This window comes from Mustela erminea, chromosome X, assembly GCF_009829155.1.
Source record: "Mustela erminea isolate mMusErm1 chromosome X, mMusErm1.Pri, whole genome shotgun sequence".
Taxonomy (NCBI): Eukaryota; Metazoa; Chordata; class Mammalia; order Carnivora; family Mustelidae; genus Mustela; species Mustela erminea.
Genome location: NC_045635.1, coordinates 20,335,595 through 20,355,170, shown reverse-complemented (window position 1 = coordinate 20,355,170; position 19,576 = coordinate 20,335,595). Strand labels below are relative to the sequence as shown.

The 19,576-nt window shown below is 54.3% G+C and overlaps 1 protein-coding gene across 1 annotated transcript; it reads left to right on the top strand.

Moving 5' to 3' along the window:
• Nucleotides 1-6,945: 6,945 nt before the first annotated feature.
• On the top strand, nt 6,946-19,273 carry ARX (aristaless related homeobox). Its single transcript, XM_032331363.1, has 5 exons — nt 6,946-7,414; nt 9,179-10,073; nt 12,686-12,731; nt 15,575-15,903; nt 18,180-19,273. The coding sequence occupies exons 1-5, from the start codon at nt 7,219-7,221 to the stop codon at nt 18,418-18,420; spliced, it is 1,707 nt and encodes a 568-aa protein (XP_032187254.1). The 5' UTR covers nt 6,946-7,218; the 3' UTR covers nt 18,421-19,273.
• Nucleotides 19,274-19,576: the final 303 nt, after the last annotated feature.

The window sequence follows — 19,576 nt, the reverse complement described above, 5'->3', positions numbered from 1 at the left end:
GAGCGGTGCCGGGGTGCGCGAGGAGGCGACGTCGCTGCCGGCGGGCCCTGCCTCCACCGCCCCGAGAGGCCCCTAGGCCGTGAGGGTCGCAGCTCTCCGCTCCCGCCGCCCTCCGCGCAGCTGGGGAGACGCCCTCCTTCTCCCAAAGATGCAGAGTGTCCCCGAAACGGATCCCGGGGGGCTGGAAAGTCCGAGGGCAGAAGGGGGGCCGCTGGGGGAGGACGCAACTGTCCCAGATTTGGAGGAGACGCCTGTCAGCGCGTGGAATGCAAGCCCTTTTGCGCAGTTATTTTTATTCCGGGGCCTTTCTTCCTCGTCCTCGTCCTCCTCCTCTATTTTTTCCCCTTCTGTTGAGCTATTTGTGTTTTCTGATCGGGTAAGTGATTTGCGGCAGGAAATTAGATATCTGTATTCCAGAGGCACTGTGGTTCTAATGGTATCTATTGCAAAGCCGGCTCTGTCTTAGTTGCGGGCTTTTTTCTTTTTTCTTCCTTTTTTTTTTTTTTTTTTCCTCGCAGGTTATTCTGTGACGAAGGGAACAGAACGCTGCTCAGCTTTGGCATCTTCCCTCCTCCTTTCAACACAATGCAACTCTCAATTAAACACGGGGACACCCACGTCTCCTTTCCCACAGGACCCCTTCCATCTGCTCCCCCCCACACTCTGAAATACCAGCCTTTTCTGGGCATGGAAAGTCTGGAGAACTTCACAATTATCGAGACACATGGCAACATAAGAGACTCCAAAGAGCCGTTATCACTCCTATTTTTGGACCCTCCTTTCTAGGCCTTACCTATTAAATGTTTTGGTGGCCTTAGCAAGACTTTAAAATCCTGCAGGACTGAGGACATGAATATACAGACACTCCACGTCCTAAGCTCGATCTGTGTTTTTCTGATTGATGCGTGAGGCTTACCACACTAGTGCAAAAGAAGTAAGTTATGGATTGATTTGAACTAATAATTTGTCATCTTTGCAAAGTCTTCATCAGTAACTTTCCACCAGAGGCTCTAAGAGCTTCAAGAACACTCACCATTTTTAGGTTGAACAAGTCCACGAGGGATGGACAGGAACCCTGCCTTTCTCTGTTGTCTGTTTCTGGCCAGACCAAGTGGGAGTAGGTGGTTTGTGAGTAGTGGAGCGTGGTGGAATCTGGGGTTGACGACTGCCTGATGCAGATGCTGCCGGAGGCGGGTAGTGCCTGCGTGAGTTGGGGCAGGGCGGTGGCCAGATTCCCGGAGAGTGAGAAAGTAGGAGGCCATCAAGTCAGAGGTTGGGGACGACGGAGGCAGAAGGTGGAGGGATCATGAAGACAGAAGGCGGGGGAATCACTGAGGGAAAAACTGGAAAATCCTGGAATCCGAACGTGGGGTAGTCTAGAGTCAGAAGGTGGGATCATAGAGCCAGGATGTGGGGGTGCCACAGAGATCGACTGCAAATCAAAGAAATATTAGAGTAGCTACCTTCAGATGACCCCTCACTAAGGACTGAGGAACCTGAGGGCGCACGCGGCTAGGACTCCAGAACGCCCCAGAGACCGCGGATTCAGATCTCAGGCTGGTGTTGCAGCCTCTGCACGCTTGCCTTCGCCCCACCCCCAATTATTCCACTTCTCGGGCCAGTGTTTCCTGAGGTTCTCCAGCAAGAATCCACCCAGCAATTATCTCCCCTCTCGCGCGCATGGGGGGACATTAACCACGAACGCGCTGGAGAAGAAAGGTACAGATGGGTCTTTTATTGCACACTTGGAAATGTTTCCAAGGCTTTTGTTTTCTTCCCCCATTCATTCCTGCAGTATCACTGGGATCTGCCAACTTCAGTGCCCAGAGGCTGCGGCGGAAGGGCCCGGCCCACCCGGAGACCCCCGCTAGGGGGCGCGCTCTGGCCGTGGCGCGGAGCCGAGCCGGAGAGGGGGGCTCCGCTGCGAGGACGGCGACAGCGGGGGTCGGCATGGGCCTCCGGACTGACGCCGGCGTTGGGTCCCTCGCTGCTCCTGACGTGAGCTCCTACCCGTGCCCCCTACACACACCCCAAGTCCGGGGGCGCCAGGAGCAGCGGCTACAGAATAACGGTGGCTGCACCGGGGACGCCCAGACCCTGGACGCACCCAGGGTCCCGCCGTCCCGCGGCGTTGGAGAGGAGAAGCCAGATGGTGGCGATTACAGGGCGCCGAGAAGTTTCCCTCTCTGGTCTGGAAACCTGGGGAACGGTGCGGCAGGAGATGGGGCGGGAGGGAGGAGAGGTCCCGCCGAGGGACTCAGGGTGAGAGCCCAAACACTTGCTTCTCGCCCCTGAGAAGGGGGCGCCTTCCGCTCTTCCTCCTCCTCCCCCTCCTTCCGAGGGCAGACGTGAGCTGCGACCCGCTCGCCTGGCTTTGTGCGCAGAGCAAGGCTAGAAAATGCCTCGGTTGGCCGCCTGAGGGGATGATTGCGGTGGGGGGTGGGGTCTGTTTTCTCTCTAGTTCTCGCTCCCCACCCCCTTCCCTGCCTGCCGCAGGGTAACCAAAAGTGGCGAAGTTTGCAAATAAGGGGAGCTGTCCTAACGCAGTGATCACACCCACACGTCCGTACCTTGAGGGCTCGGCCGCGGTCATCCTCTCCCAGCCGAGCCCTGTTGGTGGAACCCAGGGTTCCCGCGGACTACACGGGGAAGAGGGGGGACTGGGAAACACCAAGGACTCTTCCCTGGAAACCCAAGTTGTCAGTCCCTTTGGACCTTTCCACGAGCTGATGCTCTGAAAACACATCAACAAACAAACACCGTCCACAGACAGTTCCCCGCCGCCTTGGGAAGAACTGGGTCAGGGGTAAGGAGTGGAGGGCAAGCAGGGGACAGAGAAAACGAGGGACTAGTGCTAGGCAAGCGGATTATGTTGTATTTCCTCCTATTATCAGACTTCCAGAAGGAGAGACCACGATTTGTGCATAAAATGTGTACCCCGGAGTGGATGAGACTCTGAAGGCAGCATTTGTGGAGGTTAACCTTGACTGGTTGGAGTTAAGGGGGTGGGGGTGAGGCAAATATTTCTGTTTGTGCCCTCCGGCTCTTCCCAGCACCGGCTGTCAATCCCGACGCTTGTTATCCTCACAAGGCTTCAGTTTGTTTGCCTGATCTCAGCAAGGTTTTCTTCCACAAGTAGAACTATAATTGCTATAATTCTACTGTATCATTTGGATCATTGCAGTATTGTTGTTTTCTCTCCCTCTTTCTCTCCTCCTAACACTGCAATAACGCGCTCCAGTGTTAAATTAGCAGGTTGCGGAAGACCATAAATGAATGAAAGTTTGTTAAAAAAAAAAAAAAAGAAAATAAATAAATAAAACAGCAAAATGACTTGGCAAAGGAGATATCACATCGCAGAGACTCCTTGAGTGTAATCAGGACTTATTGTCTTCCCTTCCAATGGCTTCCAATTTGGTCGCCAGACTCCAGTGAAGTTTATTTCTATTGTTTAAATATATGTTTTGCAGAGGTTGAGCATAATTTAAGGGGACCTGAATGTCCGGTGAGGCTGGAAGCCCGTCACTGCTTTATTTACCTATGCATATACTGCACAGTAAATTAAAACATCTCAAATGAAAAGTGTGCAAGGTTAACTCTCCTCCAAACATTCCCCCCCCCATAATGACATTTACTGCCACCCCCTTATCCTGCATTTCTTGCAAATATAATTTTGAAACTGCAATGTAGAATTAGTTCTCACCATGGAAAAGAAAGGAGTTTCTTCCATCCTCCTTTTATAGGTAATTATTATTTCCAGTCCTGGGGACAAGCCTCATCTTTCGCCATAAACAACACTTTTAAGCACTTCTGACCCTCATTTCTGGCCATAAATGTCATTTTTATTTCAGTGATTGACTGTAAAGGCAGATGAACTGCAAACTATTGTTTTCTAGGCACCCCAGGGAAATTAAAAAAAAAAAACAAAACAAAAAACCATTTACAGACCCCAAAGACTAGAGGAGCCAGGAGTTGTGAATAACAAAGTACAAACGTGAATAATATTACCACTAAAATGAAATTACTTTGATCCGTGGGAAAAAGATAGTGAGATGAAAGGAAAGTGAAATATGAAATTGGCTAACCTAGAAGTTTTTATACATATCCTGTAGCCCAATTCTTACAAGTTTACCTACTCAACAAATCAATTAAGTTCTTCCTAGATCTTAGAAGTATCATTTTTGTTTTCTAAAATAACAAATAGGAAGGGCGCCTCCCTGGCTTACTCATGGGACTCTTGATCTCCCTGTGGTGAGTTCAAGCCCCATGTTGGGTGTAGAGCTTACCTTAAAAAAATTAAAATTAACAAATAGGATAGCGCATACATCTTAAACCCATATTCTGTCTGGACACTATGGGGATGCCAGCAGTTTCTGTCTCCGAGTGGGTATGCTGGAAAGTTTTCTGTTGTTGTTTTTAATTTAATCTTTCAGGAATAGCAAAAGTCAATTGTAGATTTTTAAGTTAGTATTGAATTGTGACAAAGATCATCTCAGGGCTATTGGGTGTAAAATGAACGGGGTCGGGCCCTTCTTCCCAAAGTGAATGCACGTGTCTTCCCAATAGTGTCCTCACAGCGGAAGACTAATTGGAAATACCAAAAATGAACAAAATAAAATAACAAAGCTAGTGTTTTCAAATAGGTTTCCCAAAGAAACACATTATATTCCATTAATAGAGTTAGATTTAATTCCAGGGGTCATTAAGTCAGAATCAGAAATTCTATGTTAACCTCCTCTTTTACAGTGGATGATTAAAATTAGAATACACCCCAGCAGAAAGTCCGACTTCTTTTTTAAAAAAGGAGAACAGCTGCAGAAGGGGGAGGAGGGAGACGGAAGCAAAGAAATCTTCCACCGAGAGAGCTGAAACCCTGTTAGGCTCTCAGAAATGATTTGTGCGTTTGTGTCTCTTTTTGTTTAACACGATCTTTTTTGGACTCGTTTTTCAGCCCACTCCCTGCGTGTGCGGAGCCGACTCTGAAGTCACGGAGCCACCCAGCAGCCGGGTCTTGTGGATTTCCGACGCGGGGCCCGGCGGGAGGGAAAAGTGCCTATGTTTCTCCCAGCGACCAGCCGCAGGGACACCCGCGAGGGTCCGCGGCTGGAGGCTTAGAGGAGACGGTCGCGTCTTTATAGCTGCATAGAGACCCGCTTGCCGGGAGTGGGCTTTCGGGGCTGGGGAGGGAATCAGCGCGCAGAATGTTAGGTGAAAGCTGAATGGGACAGTGTAAAAACTGGAACTGTTGGTGAGGATGGAAAAAGGAAGAATGCAGGAAAGGCAGGAGAAGATCCCAGGTGCCTTGGATCAGCAGGCAGGGCTTAAAAGAAAATTGAATGTCAGAGATAGCTCAGGGACAGCTCCGTCCCCCAGCCCCATCATCCAAGTGTAGGGAAAACTGGTGAGAATCAAACTAAAAAACAGAAAGACAGAGAGAGGGACACAGACATCTTTTCCCTCTTGCCTCTAATAGTAGTAGTAATATCAGCATCAGTACTGACATTATTAATGTACCTGTTCCCAACCCTTCATTCCCCCTCAAGTCGTGTCTTGAATACTCCTGCCAAGGGAGCCCAATCTTTTGGCCACCCACCCACCAGCATCCAAGATTTATGCAGATGTTTATGGCTGGAAAAAAAATCCCAGTTATGCATCCTTGTATTTTTAAATACTGACTGTAAGTGATTCAAGTATAATCCTTTGTAAAACGCTTTTCTCTTTGACACATTGAAGGGGTTGAGACAGAAAAACCCGGCGTGGATTCCCCCTCCCTGAACCCTCTCCCGCCCACCACCCTCGCTCCCAGCCTGCCATGGTGGGGGGTGGGGGGGGCGCTGGCTGGCCCTTGAGCCCTGCACCCAGGCAGGGAGGGAGTCCATGCTAGCCCCTCGCCCAGGCTTGGCCCAACTTCAGTCCCGGCTGGTCTCGATTCTCAGCGCTGGACGCGCAGGAAGTTGTTTGGTAAGAAACGCGTTCAACCACAGGCTCATTCTCTTACTTTTGCTAATGGTAGCCAGGCCTTAAGAATTCAGAATTTTAGGTGCTTACGCTTGGTAGAAGCCGAAGCTGGGTCCTTCCCACCCGGGAGAACTCAGGGCCCCCACAGGTCTGGTCCCTGCACGAGATTTGAGAGTGTCCAGTCTCGGGGTGACAGCCTAACTAATGGAGGCGAACTTGCAGGAGGAAGAGAGAAGCGAGTCTGGGGAGGAGGGGGAGACTCCCAGACTCCTCTGTTGACACTCGCCTGCCCCGTTCTGACCCATGGGTGCTCAAGTGAAGGCTGCGGGTCTTTGGCAGAGCTTAGTCCTCAAGAGGACTATTTCCAGAGGTCAAGACGGAGACGAGAGAGGTTGGGGGCCGCTACGAACCCGAGAGCAACCTCCGGGCTCAGGGTGAAGATTAACAGCTCAAGGCGTCGGGCCACAAGAGTAAAGCGAACGCCCAAACAGTAATGTTTACTTTCGGCCATCACCCTGACACCTCGGAGGCCCGTCCGGCCTAAAAGGGCACGGCGACTGGGCGCCACTGAGATCGAGGCGCTGTCCTGGAAGCACAGCCCTGGCTTTGCAAAGTACCAAGTCGGTCTGAACGCGAGCCTCAAGGCCTTGCCTCCAGGAAACGAGGTCCTCTGGTTGGTGGAAGGGGCGCAAGGCGCCCAAGTGGCACCCACAGGCCTGACATCAGAATAAGCTAGAGCTTCGGGGCAGCCCTGATGGATTAAAGGAGAATCCACAGGAAGAAAATGGAGAACTTAGAAAATTGTTAGTTAAAAACAAAAAAAGAAAAGAAAAAAAATAGTTCGGGTGAGTGCCCGCTGTCCCCTTATCCTCCGCAACCCCTCTCCCCAACGCCGGCCTTTCTGGACTCCAGTCCAGGCTTTGCTCTGAGCCCGCAGCCCAGCGCAGCCCGGCCTCTGGCGAGAGCCAATCAGAGGGCGCCTCTCAGCACGTGGAGGAGAGAGACTCCAGAGCTCCGCGCCCGCCGCTCACTACACTTGTTACTGCTTGTCCTGAGCGCGGAGAGGGCGAGCTTGGGCTGCGGGCAGGGCGGGAGCCAGCAGCCAGCAACCGAGGGAGGCAGAGAGGCACAGAGATCGCAGTAATATCCATTACAACCAGCCATCTAACCCCACTCCCTAACACACATCCATCCACCCCACCCTCCAGGAGAGGCAGCCAGCGGCCCCGCTCTCTGCGTCCAGGGGAAAAAAACCCAGCCATGAGCAATCAGTACCAGGAGGAGGGCTGCTCCGAGAGGCCCGAGTGCAAAAGTAAATCTCCAACTTTGCTATCCTCCTACTGCATCGACAGCATCCTGGGCCGAAGGAGCCCATGCAAGATGCGGCTGCTGGGAGCCGCGCAGAGCCTGCCCGCCCCACTGGCCAGCCGCGCCGACCAGGAAAAGGCTGTGCAAGGTAAGGCTGCGCCCGCCAGGCACCTGCAAAGAGTGCTGGACACTGGTTTGGATGTTTGATGTTCGGGGCCAGGGGCCTGGGGTTATCAAGCTGGAGATGGATGACAGAGAGAGAACAACTCTGAGGCCTGGTGCCTCAAAGAGCAGCAAACATCTCGCTAGGGGCTGTCTCTCCCTTCCTCTCAGCTTCCTGATGCACAGGCCGAGCTTCGCTTTGGTGGGGGCTGGGGGGCTTAGAGTCTCAGAATTGGCCTTTAGGTCGTTTCAGTGCTTCCTTTGGTGGCCTTGGGGGTCCTCTGAAGAGGGGCCACCGGTCAGAAACAGCAGGTGCGGGGTGGACCCTTGTAACAACTTGAAGACAAGGACTCCTAAAGCTGTGAATAGGGGTGTTCAGGTAGACTGAGCCTTGGTCTCTCCTCTTTGGAAGATTTCTTTATTTGTAGTGCTCTCCACAACCCCCATCTGCCCCCAACCGTCCGCCCTTTTTTCCTTTTTTTGATTGTAGCTTACTTGTGACCTTTTAAACCCAAGCTTTGTAGAAAACATCTCCCTGGGATTACCCAAATGCTCCTTATTGTATTTGAAATGTATGAAATGTGCGCTTCTGGGTGCTATGTTTTCTCTGCTGTGTTATTTTTTAAAAATAGAGTTGAAACATTTAAAAGGGTTTTTTTTTCTAAAATTAAAAATTCCAAAGCAACCGTCGTTTTGCCCCGAACCTGTTACGCTCAAGTTTCGCCTTGAGCTGCCCTCAGAAGTATCACAGGGAAAGAATTGCTGGTTTCTTTTTAAAATCCGAAAACCAGCGGTCCAGCCGCAGCGCCCCTTGGAAGACAGGAGCAAATGGCGGAGAAGGAGAAGTTTAAAATAAAACTGACTTTTTCCTTTTCTTTTTTTAGCCTGCAGTGGCACCTGTGCCAGGCGCTTCCTCGAAGGGATAGAGCGGCCTGTGCCTGTTGTGCCCCCCCTCCTGCCCCCTCCCAGGCCTTTCCGAGCCCATTTTTCCCAGGACGATTTTTCTTTGCCTTTCTGTGCTATGAGCCCCCGTCCCCCGCCCGCGGCGGGCTGTTGCGGCAAGGCCCGCGCTCAGGGCCACTGGGCCGCTTCCTCAGTCCCCGCAGGGGTCGCCCACGGGCAGTGCCCCTCTCGCCCGGCCTGGGCCTGCGTGGCAGAGCAGCGGGCAGAGGTCCTGCGTAAAGTTTTCAGGATGGTGATGATTTTTTTTTAAAGTTGTTGAATGTTTTCAGATTCTTCCTTGCCCTGAAATGGGGAGGGGAAAAAAGTGAGAGAGAGAGAGAGAGAGAGAGAGAGCGAGAGCAAAGGGAAAGAAAAAGAAAGGAAGAGGAGAGTGAGCGGGGAAAGCGCACAGAAAGGAAGGAAGGAAGGAAGGGCGAGAGGAGAAAGATGAGGAAAGAACGGGAGAGACGGGTAGAGAAGGAAAGAGGAAAAGAGAAGGAAAATAAAAATGAAAGGAAGAGAGGGAAAGAAAAAGGTAAAGGAAGGAAAAAGGAAATGAAGGGAAGAGTGGGAGAGGGAAAGGAGAGATGAGAGGGACAGAGGAGGACAGAAGGAAAAAAGAGAGAAGGAAAAAAAGAAAAAGCCTGAAAAGTGGGGAAGGGGGCGAAGGAGGTCCAAATCCGGGAGCGCGCGGGAGGGGGCGCCGGGGCCTAGGGGCCGACAGAGCAGTGGTGGGTCGGCCTCCGGTGGCCGCTCTGGTGGGGACGCCGGGCTGGCTAGTGCGCTGACCGCTCTCCCTTGCCCGCAGGCTCCCCCAAGGGCAGCAGCGCCCCGTTCGAGGCTGAGCTCCACCTGCCGCCCAAGCTTCGGCGCCTGTACGGCCCGGGCGGGGGCCGCCTCCTCCAGGGCGCCGCGGCGGCGGCGGCGGCGGCCGCAGCAGCTGCTGCGGCGGCGGCCACGGCCACGGCGGGTCCGCGCGGGGAGGCCCCTCCGCCGCCGCCGCCAGCCGCGCGGCCCGGGGAGCGGCCGGACGGCGCGGGGGCTGCGGTGGCCGCCGCGGCCGCCGCGGCCGCGGCCTGGGACACGCTCAAGATCAGCCAGGCACCGCAGGTGAGCATCAGCCGCAGCAAGTCGTACCGCGAAAACGGGGCGCCCTTCGTGCCGCCACCGCCCGCGCTGGACGAGCTGGGTGGCCCGGGGGGCGCCGCGCACCCGGACGAGCGCCTCGGCGCGGCCAGCGGCCCCGGTGGCGCCCAGGCGGCGGGCGGCGGTACGGGCGCAGAGGACGACGAGGAGGAGCTGCTGGAGGATGAAGAGGACGAAGACGAGGAAGAGGAGCTGTTGGAGGACGACGAGGAGGAGCTGCTGGAGGACGACGCCCGCGCGCTGCTCAAGGAGCCCCGGCGCTGCGCCGTGGCCTCCACTGGCGGGGTGGCCGCCGCCGCCGCCGCCGCCGCCGCGGCCGCCGCCGCCGTGGCCACCGAGGGAGGCGAGCTATCGCCCAAGGAGGAGCTCCTGCTGCACCCAGAGGACGCCGAGGGCAAGGACGGCGAGGACAGCGTGTGCCTGTCGGCGGGCAGCGATTCAGAGGAGGGGCTGCTGAAGCGCAAACAGCGGCGCTACCGCACCACGTTCACCAGCTACCAGCTGGAAGAACTGGAGCGGGCCTTCCAGAAGACGCACTACCCAGACGTCTTCACCAGGTACGCGAGAGGGGCGGGCGCGGCGGTAGCTCGGAGAGAGCGCCAGCGGGCCCCGGAGAGGGAAGGCGGGCGGGCGGGGGCCCCGGGTTCGGGGCAGGGACTTGGCTCTTGAACTCTACCCAGGTGTGTCCTCCCAGCGCACCCACCCCTACTCACAAAAAACTACGTCCACCCAACCCTACCCCTACTCCGCGCTTTAAGTTTGGACTGGGATCACTCCTTTCCTTCCCAAAGTCTCTCCAGTTTAATTTTTTTAATTTTTTTTTTTTTTTTTTTTGTCAAATTACAAGTTTTAGTTAGAGAAAAACAGCCTCTCCAAAGAGTGCCCGAAAGCGCCACCTTGGAGGCACGCGCTCCCCAGAGCACAGACGCCGGACCCCTGGCGCTGCGGTCCCGGCCAGGCCCCAGGCCAGGCTCAGGAAGCAAAAACAGGGGCTATTTTTGGCCGCTGTGTGGTGCGCGTTCGCCACCCCCGCCTGATGCCCCAGGAGCCTGGTGCGTATCAGTTACGCTGTTCGCTGTTCACAGTGAAGCTGGAGCCCGTGCCTGCGGAGAAGGCCTTTAAATAAAAAGATTCCAGTTCTGTCGTTTGAGGACTTCTGAAATAACGGGAGCAAGTCAGCACTGGGCAGGGTTTGGTATCTGCACATCGCGGGGGCAGCAGCCAGGGTCTTCCCCGCTCGTCCCTGTGCTCTCTTCGCACACGCGCGTTGAGCCCAGCACTCGTTTACTGTACGCGGGTTTACAGGGGCGGGCCGGGATTGCTGGCAGCCTGGCGGTCGGGAGACAACACGGCGCTGGGTGGGGGATTTTTCTCTTTGGACGGCTGTCCAGCCGGGGTGTTCCGCCTGGTCACGCTCCACTTTCCTCTTGCCGGACTGTTTGGGGAAAGAGGTGAGATGACTGGTTCATCCAACCTGGGGCGCTGGCCGGCGGTGGGGGAGGCTTCCTCTCCCACCGAAGGTCAAGGTCTGGGCTCAGACGAGGAGAGGAGCCAGGGGCAGGGCAAACTTCCCTCCGTGGGTAGGAAGAAACCGATGGGTATCTGCCTGGCGCAGCAGCTTGTCAAGCTCAGGCAGCTCCTTCGCTCAAGACGCGTGCAGCTTTTCCATCAGCGGTTTAGAAGCGGAAGGCTGGCCGCCCCTTGGAGCCGGAGGAGGAATCGCGGCTCAGAGCTCAGGAGGCCGGAGCCAACTCTAAAGTGACGCTGATCTGGCGAGTAATTGCCAAACTCTCTTAAGCAGTCATGAAAAAGAAGTGGCTCTGATGCCGGCAGGCACTACACTTGGTCACCCTCGAGCTAAAGTTGGTCCTCCCCTATACCATCCAGTCCCTCATCATCTTTAAAAAGAACATAAATTTCAAAATCGGTGTGTGCTACCAACTGGCTAAGTGGCCGCCCTGCTTTTTGCATTTGTGACACATGTGTGTTTCAAAAGAAGAAAATGATGAGGTATCGCTGGGCATCCAGGTCTGCCCTTTCTTAGCTTCTCCAGGGGGAACCAGCGTTCTGGAAGGCGAGCAGCTCCACTCCGGCAGCCTGTGCCCTCCTCTTTCCCACTGGGGGTTACCTAGAGTTTCTGGGCTCAGGTGGGGGAGCCGGCCACAAGTGTGGCTTTAGATTTGCTGGTGCTCACGGCAGCGGGAGGCAAGGGAAAGCGCTCGGTGACCCGGTTTCCTCTCCTGGCCCTGAAGTTCCAGGTGTGGACCTGTGCCCTGCGGGCAGTGCAGACCCGGGTCCCAGGCTGGGGTGGCCCCCAATCTTTCATAGTAGCGGGGGTAGAGCCAATTATTCTCTCGAGCTCATATTTTCGGTAAACAGGTCGTAAGCCATTTTACAGCATCTTAATGGTTTCCTATTTGCCTTAATTGTCGCAGTAATAACGGCAATGACGGGGTAGGGTTTCAGTTAAATTGACTTCCCCTGAGATGGGCAGGGTTTGTAGTGGGCACTGGAGTCAGGAGGTGCGCAGAATTTTGTTTAATCAAAAAATTACCCCACTGAACTCTTAACAAGCTTAACATATCTCCAGAGGGTAATGGGGAGTATGACCTAAGGCGCGAGGGAGGGAGGGAGGGGGGGCAGGGGGGAGAGATGGAGGGAAAGGCAAAGAGCTGGAGAGGGAGAGAGAGAGAAGGAGGGGGAGAATGGGGTGGGGGGAGGTAGAAAAAAATTTCAAGGCAGAAAGACACCAAGGGCAGGAAAATAATTTTTGGTTGAATACTGAGTTCTTCTCCCATGTAACATTAGGCCAGAACAGGCAGTAAGCATTGTGTGCATGTGTGTTTCTTGTACAACTCTGGCTTATGGGAGATTGAGGGGGAATCCGAGTACCAGTTAGGTTTATGGACTCAAGAAGCCACCCCTGTCACTCTTGAATATAGTATGATACAAGATAATATCTTATACCCAGCAATGTGTTGTGTGTTTTTTATGTTTTCAAACAGTAGGCATTTCGGTGGTGAAGGGCTCCTGAGGCCCATCTGTTTGGGGGTGAGGCAGGCAGCCAGGGGAGACCCTAATGGCGGAGGCCTGCCAGCAAGGGGAAGGTGGCTGAGAGGGCTTGCCGGAGCCTGCTGTGACCTCCTGTCTGTGTGTCGCTTTCTTATAGGGAGGAACTGGCCATGAGGCTGGATTTGACTGAGGCCCGAGTCCAGGTGAGCTGCACCAGCAGAGAGAGAGAGAGAGAGAGAGAGAGAGAGGAGGGAGGGGGAGGGGCGGGGAGGGGAGAAGAGTGGGAGAGAGGGGGGTGGATGAATTGGGGTGGGTTGAGACCCCCTTCATAAAACGAAGAGAAGCAGAATCAGAAAAAAAAAAAAAATCGACCCAAACACTCATGCACAAAAAGACGGAAATGTGAAGACCTGGGTTTGGAGGGGAAGGTTTCTGGGTTTGGGAGCCTTGAAGAAGGGGTCTAGGAGCAGAAGAGGGATTTCAGGGTCTCAGCACTGCAGTCAGGAGCCCCCTGGTTCCATGGCCCCTGTAGGAAACAATCGGAGGACTGACTTCTCCTGATTGAAATAATGGGATGGAGCATGGATTTGGTTGTTAGACAAATCCGCTCAGCTCCAAGCAGGTATTTGGCTGCGATTAAGTCTCCAATCGGGCTTCATAAAAGCCCACTTAGTGCTAGAACAAACAGGGCCATTTGAAGGCAAAATGCTGTTTGATTTCCCCTCCGCCCGCACAAGGAGCTGGCTAATGCTATTTGATTTCCCATTTTTTATAGCAATGAGCCCACATTGATCTAATAGGGAGTGAGTGCAATGCTATTAAAGGTGTTTGCAGCCCCATACCAGAGTGCATTTCCGAACCCAGGCCTCATAACCAAAGAGACGATCAACACTGGGCAGCCCCGATGGCCAACAGAAAACAGATGTCCCTGGGTTAGGAGCTGAGTGAATCACTTTACAGTCAAAATCAAGCGCTGATAAAGCACAATAAATTCCATATGGCTCATTTAATACACAACAGCTTCTTGCATTAGAGGGCTAATGATGAGGCCTGTCCCCTCCTTTCTGTTGACACATTTCTCCATTGTCAAACAGAGATGTGACAGCAACTCCGTATTTTCAGCTCAGGGGAACGAGTCGTGGGAAAGTTAAATAACTTTTAAAAAGAAAGAGAGCGCCCCCTCCCCTTCTCCTCTCTCCCTATTCACTGGAGAAGATGTAATTAAGTGAATATGAATTATTAGAGCCCTTTCGTTTACCTTTGGGGGGCCTCAGAGGTATTAATTCAATAATGAGGAATTGCAGGGGGACATCTTGATGATTGCAGTTGAGCCGGGAGAGACGATCTGTCTGTAAAAGGTTTCCACGTTCTTTGAGGGCATTCTGCCTCCCCTGCCCCCTCCCCTCCTCCAGGCCTTTCACTGCCCTCGGAGAGTGGCGGATATTCTCGTCTAGACAGATTTGGATACACAAAAGCTGCCCACCCAGCCTGGTCCCATCTAGTCTTACTTTTCCAAGCCCCTCTGAATTTCCGCACTAGAGGGTTTCTCTAATTCACCAATAGATTGTTTGAGGGCTGTGGCATCTTATGGATGGCCCCCTTTTCAGCAGCGTTTGAAATAATCGACTGATGTGGATTCTCGACTTCTCTTGTCATAGGAGGCTGTCTAGAAGGCGAGCCCAGCTTAGCTCCCAGGGCTAGTAGGACAACTTCCAAGTGTGTATATATGAAAGGCACGGATGTCTTTCAATTAAAAAAACACACCGAGCCCTCTGGGATCATTTACATTATATTTTCATATAACTCTGGAGAGTCCTGGAGTTCATTCTTAATTTTTAGACTCGTGTGCAGGCATCACCCCAAGCCTAAAAATATTAATGCCTTCAGGGGAGAAGGAGCATATCTTATTAGCTGTGGGTGTGATGAGCAGGTCACATAAAAATAATTTCATGCTTCTGGGAGTTATTTTTAGACTATGGTAGCTGCCACATCTCAGGTGAAGGTCTCTACTAAAACAGCTTTCTATTAACAATTAGGAAGATACCTTATGCTGGAAACCTCCCCCAAGCCTAGAACTGTCTTATTTAAATAACCTGTTTAAACCACATCCCGCAAAGAAATCAAGGACTTGTTAGCTCTGAAGATGTGTGAAGTCTACAGGTAGTCCGTGCTCTGATTTCTGTTCGTCCAGGGTTTGCTCCATACCTGGGCCTGGCAGTCAGCGCCTTCCTGGCGGGAAGCAGGCCCCGTACGGAGCCCCCGCGGATGGCAGGCCACAGGCCCCATATTTCCTTTCCCAGAGAACTGCGTCCCTACACTGTATGCTTGTTTGCTGGGGCAAACCCAGCTTTTCCTGCCCACCCAGCTTTCCCCAAGCCCCAGAACCCAGCTTAGTGCTCTTAGGTGTTCAACAAATATTTCTGGAAAGAATAAATGAACCGCCTCCCCGAGATCCCCTTTTCAACACAGCGGGGGTTTTGCCAGCTCTTGGGTAAACCTGAAATAGGCGGGAACCGCTGACAGGCAACGGAGAGCCCATGTGTGTTCATATCTGGGTGGCTGCCCACTGCCAAGAGTCCCAGGCTACGGCGAGCTTGCACATGCTTTATACGTTATACATTCCACACAGCAGTTTTAATATCACCATTTTACAGATTAGAAAACTGAGGCTGAGAGAGGTTTAAGCGACGTGTTTAAAGCTGCCCCGCAAGCAGATGGCCGCGGCGACGTTTAAACCTCGGTTTCCCCCTCTCTAAACTCTCTGACCACTTTCTTCCAACTTGGAAAGGAACTAGGCTGTTTCAAATACGCGCTGCTGGAAAGACTTTGCCGGCCCCGTGTTTCCTGCTGGCTTTACGTTTGGGCTCCTTCTCGCCGCCTGTTTGGCCCCAGAGGTGTCGTTGAATAGCCGGAGGCCAGAGAGGGGCGAGTGGGCTCCCGCCGCGGTGGAAAGAAGAAAGGGCCCCGCGGCACTGGGGTCGGGGGCGGGGAGGAGGCCGGGGCGCGCCCCCAGCGCCCGCCGACCGCGGCTCTCTCCGCTTTGCAGGTCTGGTTCCAGAACCGTCGGGCGAAGTGGCGCAAGCGGGAGAAGGCGGGCGCGCAGACCCATCCTCCCGGGCTGCCCTTCCCCGGGCCGCTCTCGGCCACCCACCCGCTGAGCCCCTACCTGGACGCAAGCCCCTTCCCTCCGCACCACCCAGCGCTTGACTCGGCCTGGACGGCCGCCGCTGCCGCGGCTGCCGCCGCCTTCCCGAGCCTACCTCCGCCTCCAGGCTCGGCCAGCCTGCCGCCCAGCGGGGCGCCGCTGGGCCTGAGCACTTTCCTCGGAGCCGCTGTGTTCCGACACCCGGCCTTCATCAGCCCTGCGTTCGGCAGGTAACGCGCGGCCTCGGGGAGTCTGTCTGTCTGTCTGTCTGTCTCATACACACACGGAGGCTGGGGTCAGGGAGGAGGCCGGAGACAGGCCGCGGCCACACACATCTTCTCTCTTTGGCCAACCCGCAGAGATTTAGCCAAAGAAAATACTCTCTAATTTTGCCTCAGACAGTGTGGATCTCGAAGGGAATGACTTGGGACTGAGCAGCAAAGGGGAGGGCGGTGGCAGTAACAACCGCCCTGTCACCTGGGAGTGTTCAGTGAGAGCTGTACAAGTACCAGCTGAAGGCAGCAACCACTCAGGCCATAGCTGGTATGTGTGTAACGGTGCCCAGGTGTATCCTACGGAGCTGAGGTGACTCCAGATTTTGCAAAAATCCTTCCCCATACCCCAAAGCCTGGCAGAGGAACACAGTTCTGGTTTCCACAGGAGCCCTGGAGCCACCAGCCCTCTGGGTGCAAAGAATTCTTTCTTCTTCCCCAGACTCTAACTTCTCTGTCACTCAAATGACCCGCTGCCAGCCATATCCCCATATGTGCAACACCCCCCCCCACCCTCACGGCAGCACAAGACAACGAAATAAAAGAAACAGTTCATCGTATATTATAATATCCTTTCTTTAAATGAGCATCGAATGGTGAAATAAAAAGTCTGTATAATCACCCAGACAAAGAAACAAAGGAGGGATGTATTAAGTTGGAAAGTGCAGTGAAAATAAAACTGAATGCAGCTTCAATGATCTCTCTTTGGGAGAACAAAGAAATAACAGATTCATCCAACTGCGCAGCCACTTAACAAAAATCATCTTAGAGAAAAGTTTCCAAAAAAGACACTAAGTAAAAGTAGTTTCATGTAACAAACCGATAAAATAAACAGTTAACTGAAGTGTAGTTAGTGACTCAGTTTACCTATGGAACCGGGGCATCTTACACACCCCCTCCAGGCCACACTTTATTTTTTCTGGGAAAACAACTTTAAGTCCTGCGTCCCTTGAACCAACCCCACCCCCACCCCCTTTTCCTTCGGACAAGTGACTTGTAAAAGCTGGCAGACCATGGCTGGAGTACCAGACTTCGAGATTTGGAGCGGTCGCAAGAGGAGTGCGGTGGGGGTGGCATGAAGGGTGGAGTGTGACTTGGGATAAGTAGGAGGCTGTCCTCAATCCCTAGTGGGCTCATTTCTAATCGTGGAAACTCCGAGTTGGCACTGCGGGAGTTCGGAGCCAGAACCCTGGCGGGGGGGTGGGGACATGAGGGGGTTTGGGGGTAGCAGTGGCAGGGGGTGGGGGGTGGCTCTGGCCTCAGCTGCAGGTCCGCTGTGTTGTGAGAAAGGGGGTGGAGGCGCCACAAGGAGCAATCCCGGCGCCGCCTGGAGTTGGTGGCGCGGACTGGGATCCCAGACTAGGGGTCCGAGGCTTGCACGTCGCCGTGCACCGCGAGCGCGCGGGGGTGTCGCGGGTTCGGGGTTCTCTGGGTAAGAGGCTGCGGGACGCAGGGAAGGCGATGGGGAAAGAGTGTTGCCGCGCCGGGACGCTGGGCGGCTGGCGGGTCAGAGCGGCCTGTCGAGCGGAAATCAACAGGCGAGCGCCCCCCACCCCCACCTCGCGGTCATTGGCTGGGCACTGGCGGCTCAGTCTGCCGCGGGAGGGTGGCCGTGTCGGCGGGAAGGCCAGCAAACCAGTCCAGCTTTTCCGAGCAAGAGGAGTCCCCGGCCAAGGCGCCCTAGGGAGAGTACAAAGTCTGCAGCATTGGTCTTGATCGGTTTTGATCCCACTTTCTCCCTTCTTTCTCTTTTTTACTCCTCCCTCTATCTCTCTTCTTTTCCTCTTTGTCTTTCTTTTCTCTCCTGGCCACTGGAGCTCCCGGCCTGAAATACAGCCCCTTCTTATGCGAAAGCGCAGAATCCAGGCAATGGGGCCGTTGGGTTTTGGGCCACGGGACCTGCCTCCGCCCTGGATCAGATCCCCTCAGGATACCTGGCCCTTGGGCCTCGCCCCACCCCCGCCACACACCATCGGTTCCCTGCTCTAGTAAAGCCCTCTCAGAGCACCCTAGCCTCCCACCTGTACCCCAGCCCATGGCCCACCCTAGCCCTGCGGCTCAGGGCTGCTTCTGGCGGCGCCCGTCTGCACCCTCCTATGGCTTTCTGCTCCCCGGGTGGGAGGCGGCGGGAAACGCTGCCCGCCCGCCCCCCTCCCTGCCCCCTTGACTCCCCCCTCCCCCGGCGCCGCGCTCAGCTCCCGAGGCCATGACCGCGCTGTTTGCTCTCCCTGCAGGCTCTTTTCCACCATGGCCCCCCTGACCAGCGCGTCGACCGCGGCCGCGCTCCTGAGACAGCCCACGCCCGCGGTGGAGGGCGCGGTGGCGTCGGGCGCGCTGGCCGACCCGGCCACTGCGGCCGCAGACAGACGCGCCTCTAGCATAGCGGCGCTGAGGCTCAAGGCCAAGGAGCACGCCGCGCAGCTCACGCAGCTCAACATCCTGCCGGGCACCAGCACGGGCAAGGAGGTGTGCTAAAGGCTGCCCTCCACCCTCGCGCCCCGGGCGCACCCCGAAAGGTCACCTCACTCAGCACCACTCAAGACCAAATGGAAACAGAGGACCAGCACACTCCCGAGACGGCACTGAGAGAGCGCAGCCGCCTTCGCAGCAGCCTGGATGCGGGCAAGGCAGCCCCTGGCGCTACCGGACGTGGCACCTCCTCGGCTGGCTGTCCACCCGCCCCTGCCCCCTCCCCCGCCACTGCCAACCTCGCTCCCACTCGAACGCCCACTCTCTCCCGTTCTTACTTTGCTGAAAATATCGGAGAGGTTTTCTCTCCAAGACGCCTGGTATTGAAGTTAAAAAATTTAAAAACCCAACCTCTCTTCCTCCTGGCACCCCACTTAGCTTTTTCTTTTTTAACAGCATTTTGGCGCTCTAAGTTGATCTCCCAAGCGTGGGCCCCGGTGTGAAGCCAGGGCCAGGGAAGCGAACGCGAATCTGTAAGATAGCTAACAGTGCACTTAACAGAAAGGGGCGTCTTGTTCTTGTTCTCTTCTTTATCATACACCAACCAAGGTTTTTATATCAAACCAAAGGGAAATACTCTGCTAGAATATGGACTGTTGAAGTCACCAAACTGTGATTATTGATTCTGTACATACCATTGTTATTAAAAAAAAAAAAAGAACAGAGCTTTGTATATTTGAAATGTTATAACGCAATTGCACTCAGCGTGGTATGGTAAAAGTTTGTCCTCCTGTAGATTCTTACTGTGTTGTAGATACGGTAGGGTTCCTAGACAAATATTTATGTACTCAAGCCCTTTATTTAACTTATTAACTGTAGAGGCTTCCGAAACCTTCAAGATAAAGGCAATGGTACAGTACTTTTGTGTAATGTGTAATTGTTATCACTTTTCCTTGCTATCTAGTGGAGAAGTGTCACGCTCAAAATAAAAAAAAAATTATATGTTTAACAAAAGGAAGTGTGAATGCTCTATGCAGGCGCTGTGGGGTCAGCACACTGGGGGCCCCCCAGAGGCCAGGGTTGGGTTCCAGCGCTCAGGCACCTTCTCAGTTTATCTGCGAGCGCGTTCTCCTGGCAGAGGCCCCAGGTTTGAATCTGATCCTCGAAGGCATTCGGGTTTCGTCCGCGAGTTAAGGACGCCGCCGCAGCGCTTGCCGCCGCA

Bases quoted from the DNA above. Each gene is read 5' to 3' on its own strand.
- ARX (XM_032331363.1), top strand. From the start codon at position 7,219: ATGAGCAATCAGTACCAGGAGGAGGGCTGCTCCGAGAGGCCCGAGTGC. The intron at 10,074-12,685 runs GTACGCGAGAGG...GCTTTCTTATAG, and splicing joins TACCCAGACGTCTTCACCAG to GGAGGAACTGGCCATGAGGC. The intron at 15,904-18,179 runs GTAACGCGCGGC...CTCTCCCTGCAG, and splicing joins ATCAGCCCTGCGTTCGGCAG to GCTCTTTTCCACCATGGCCC.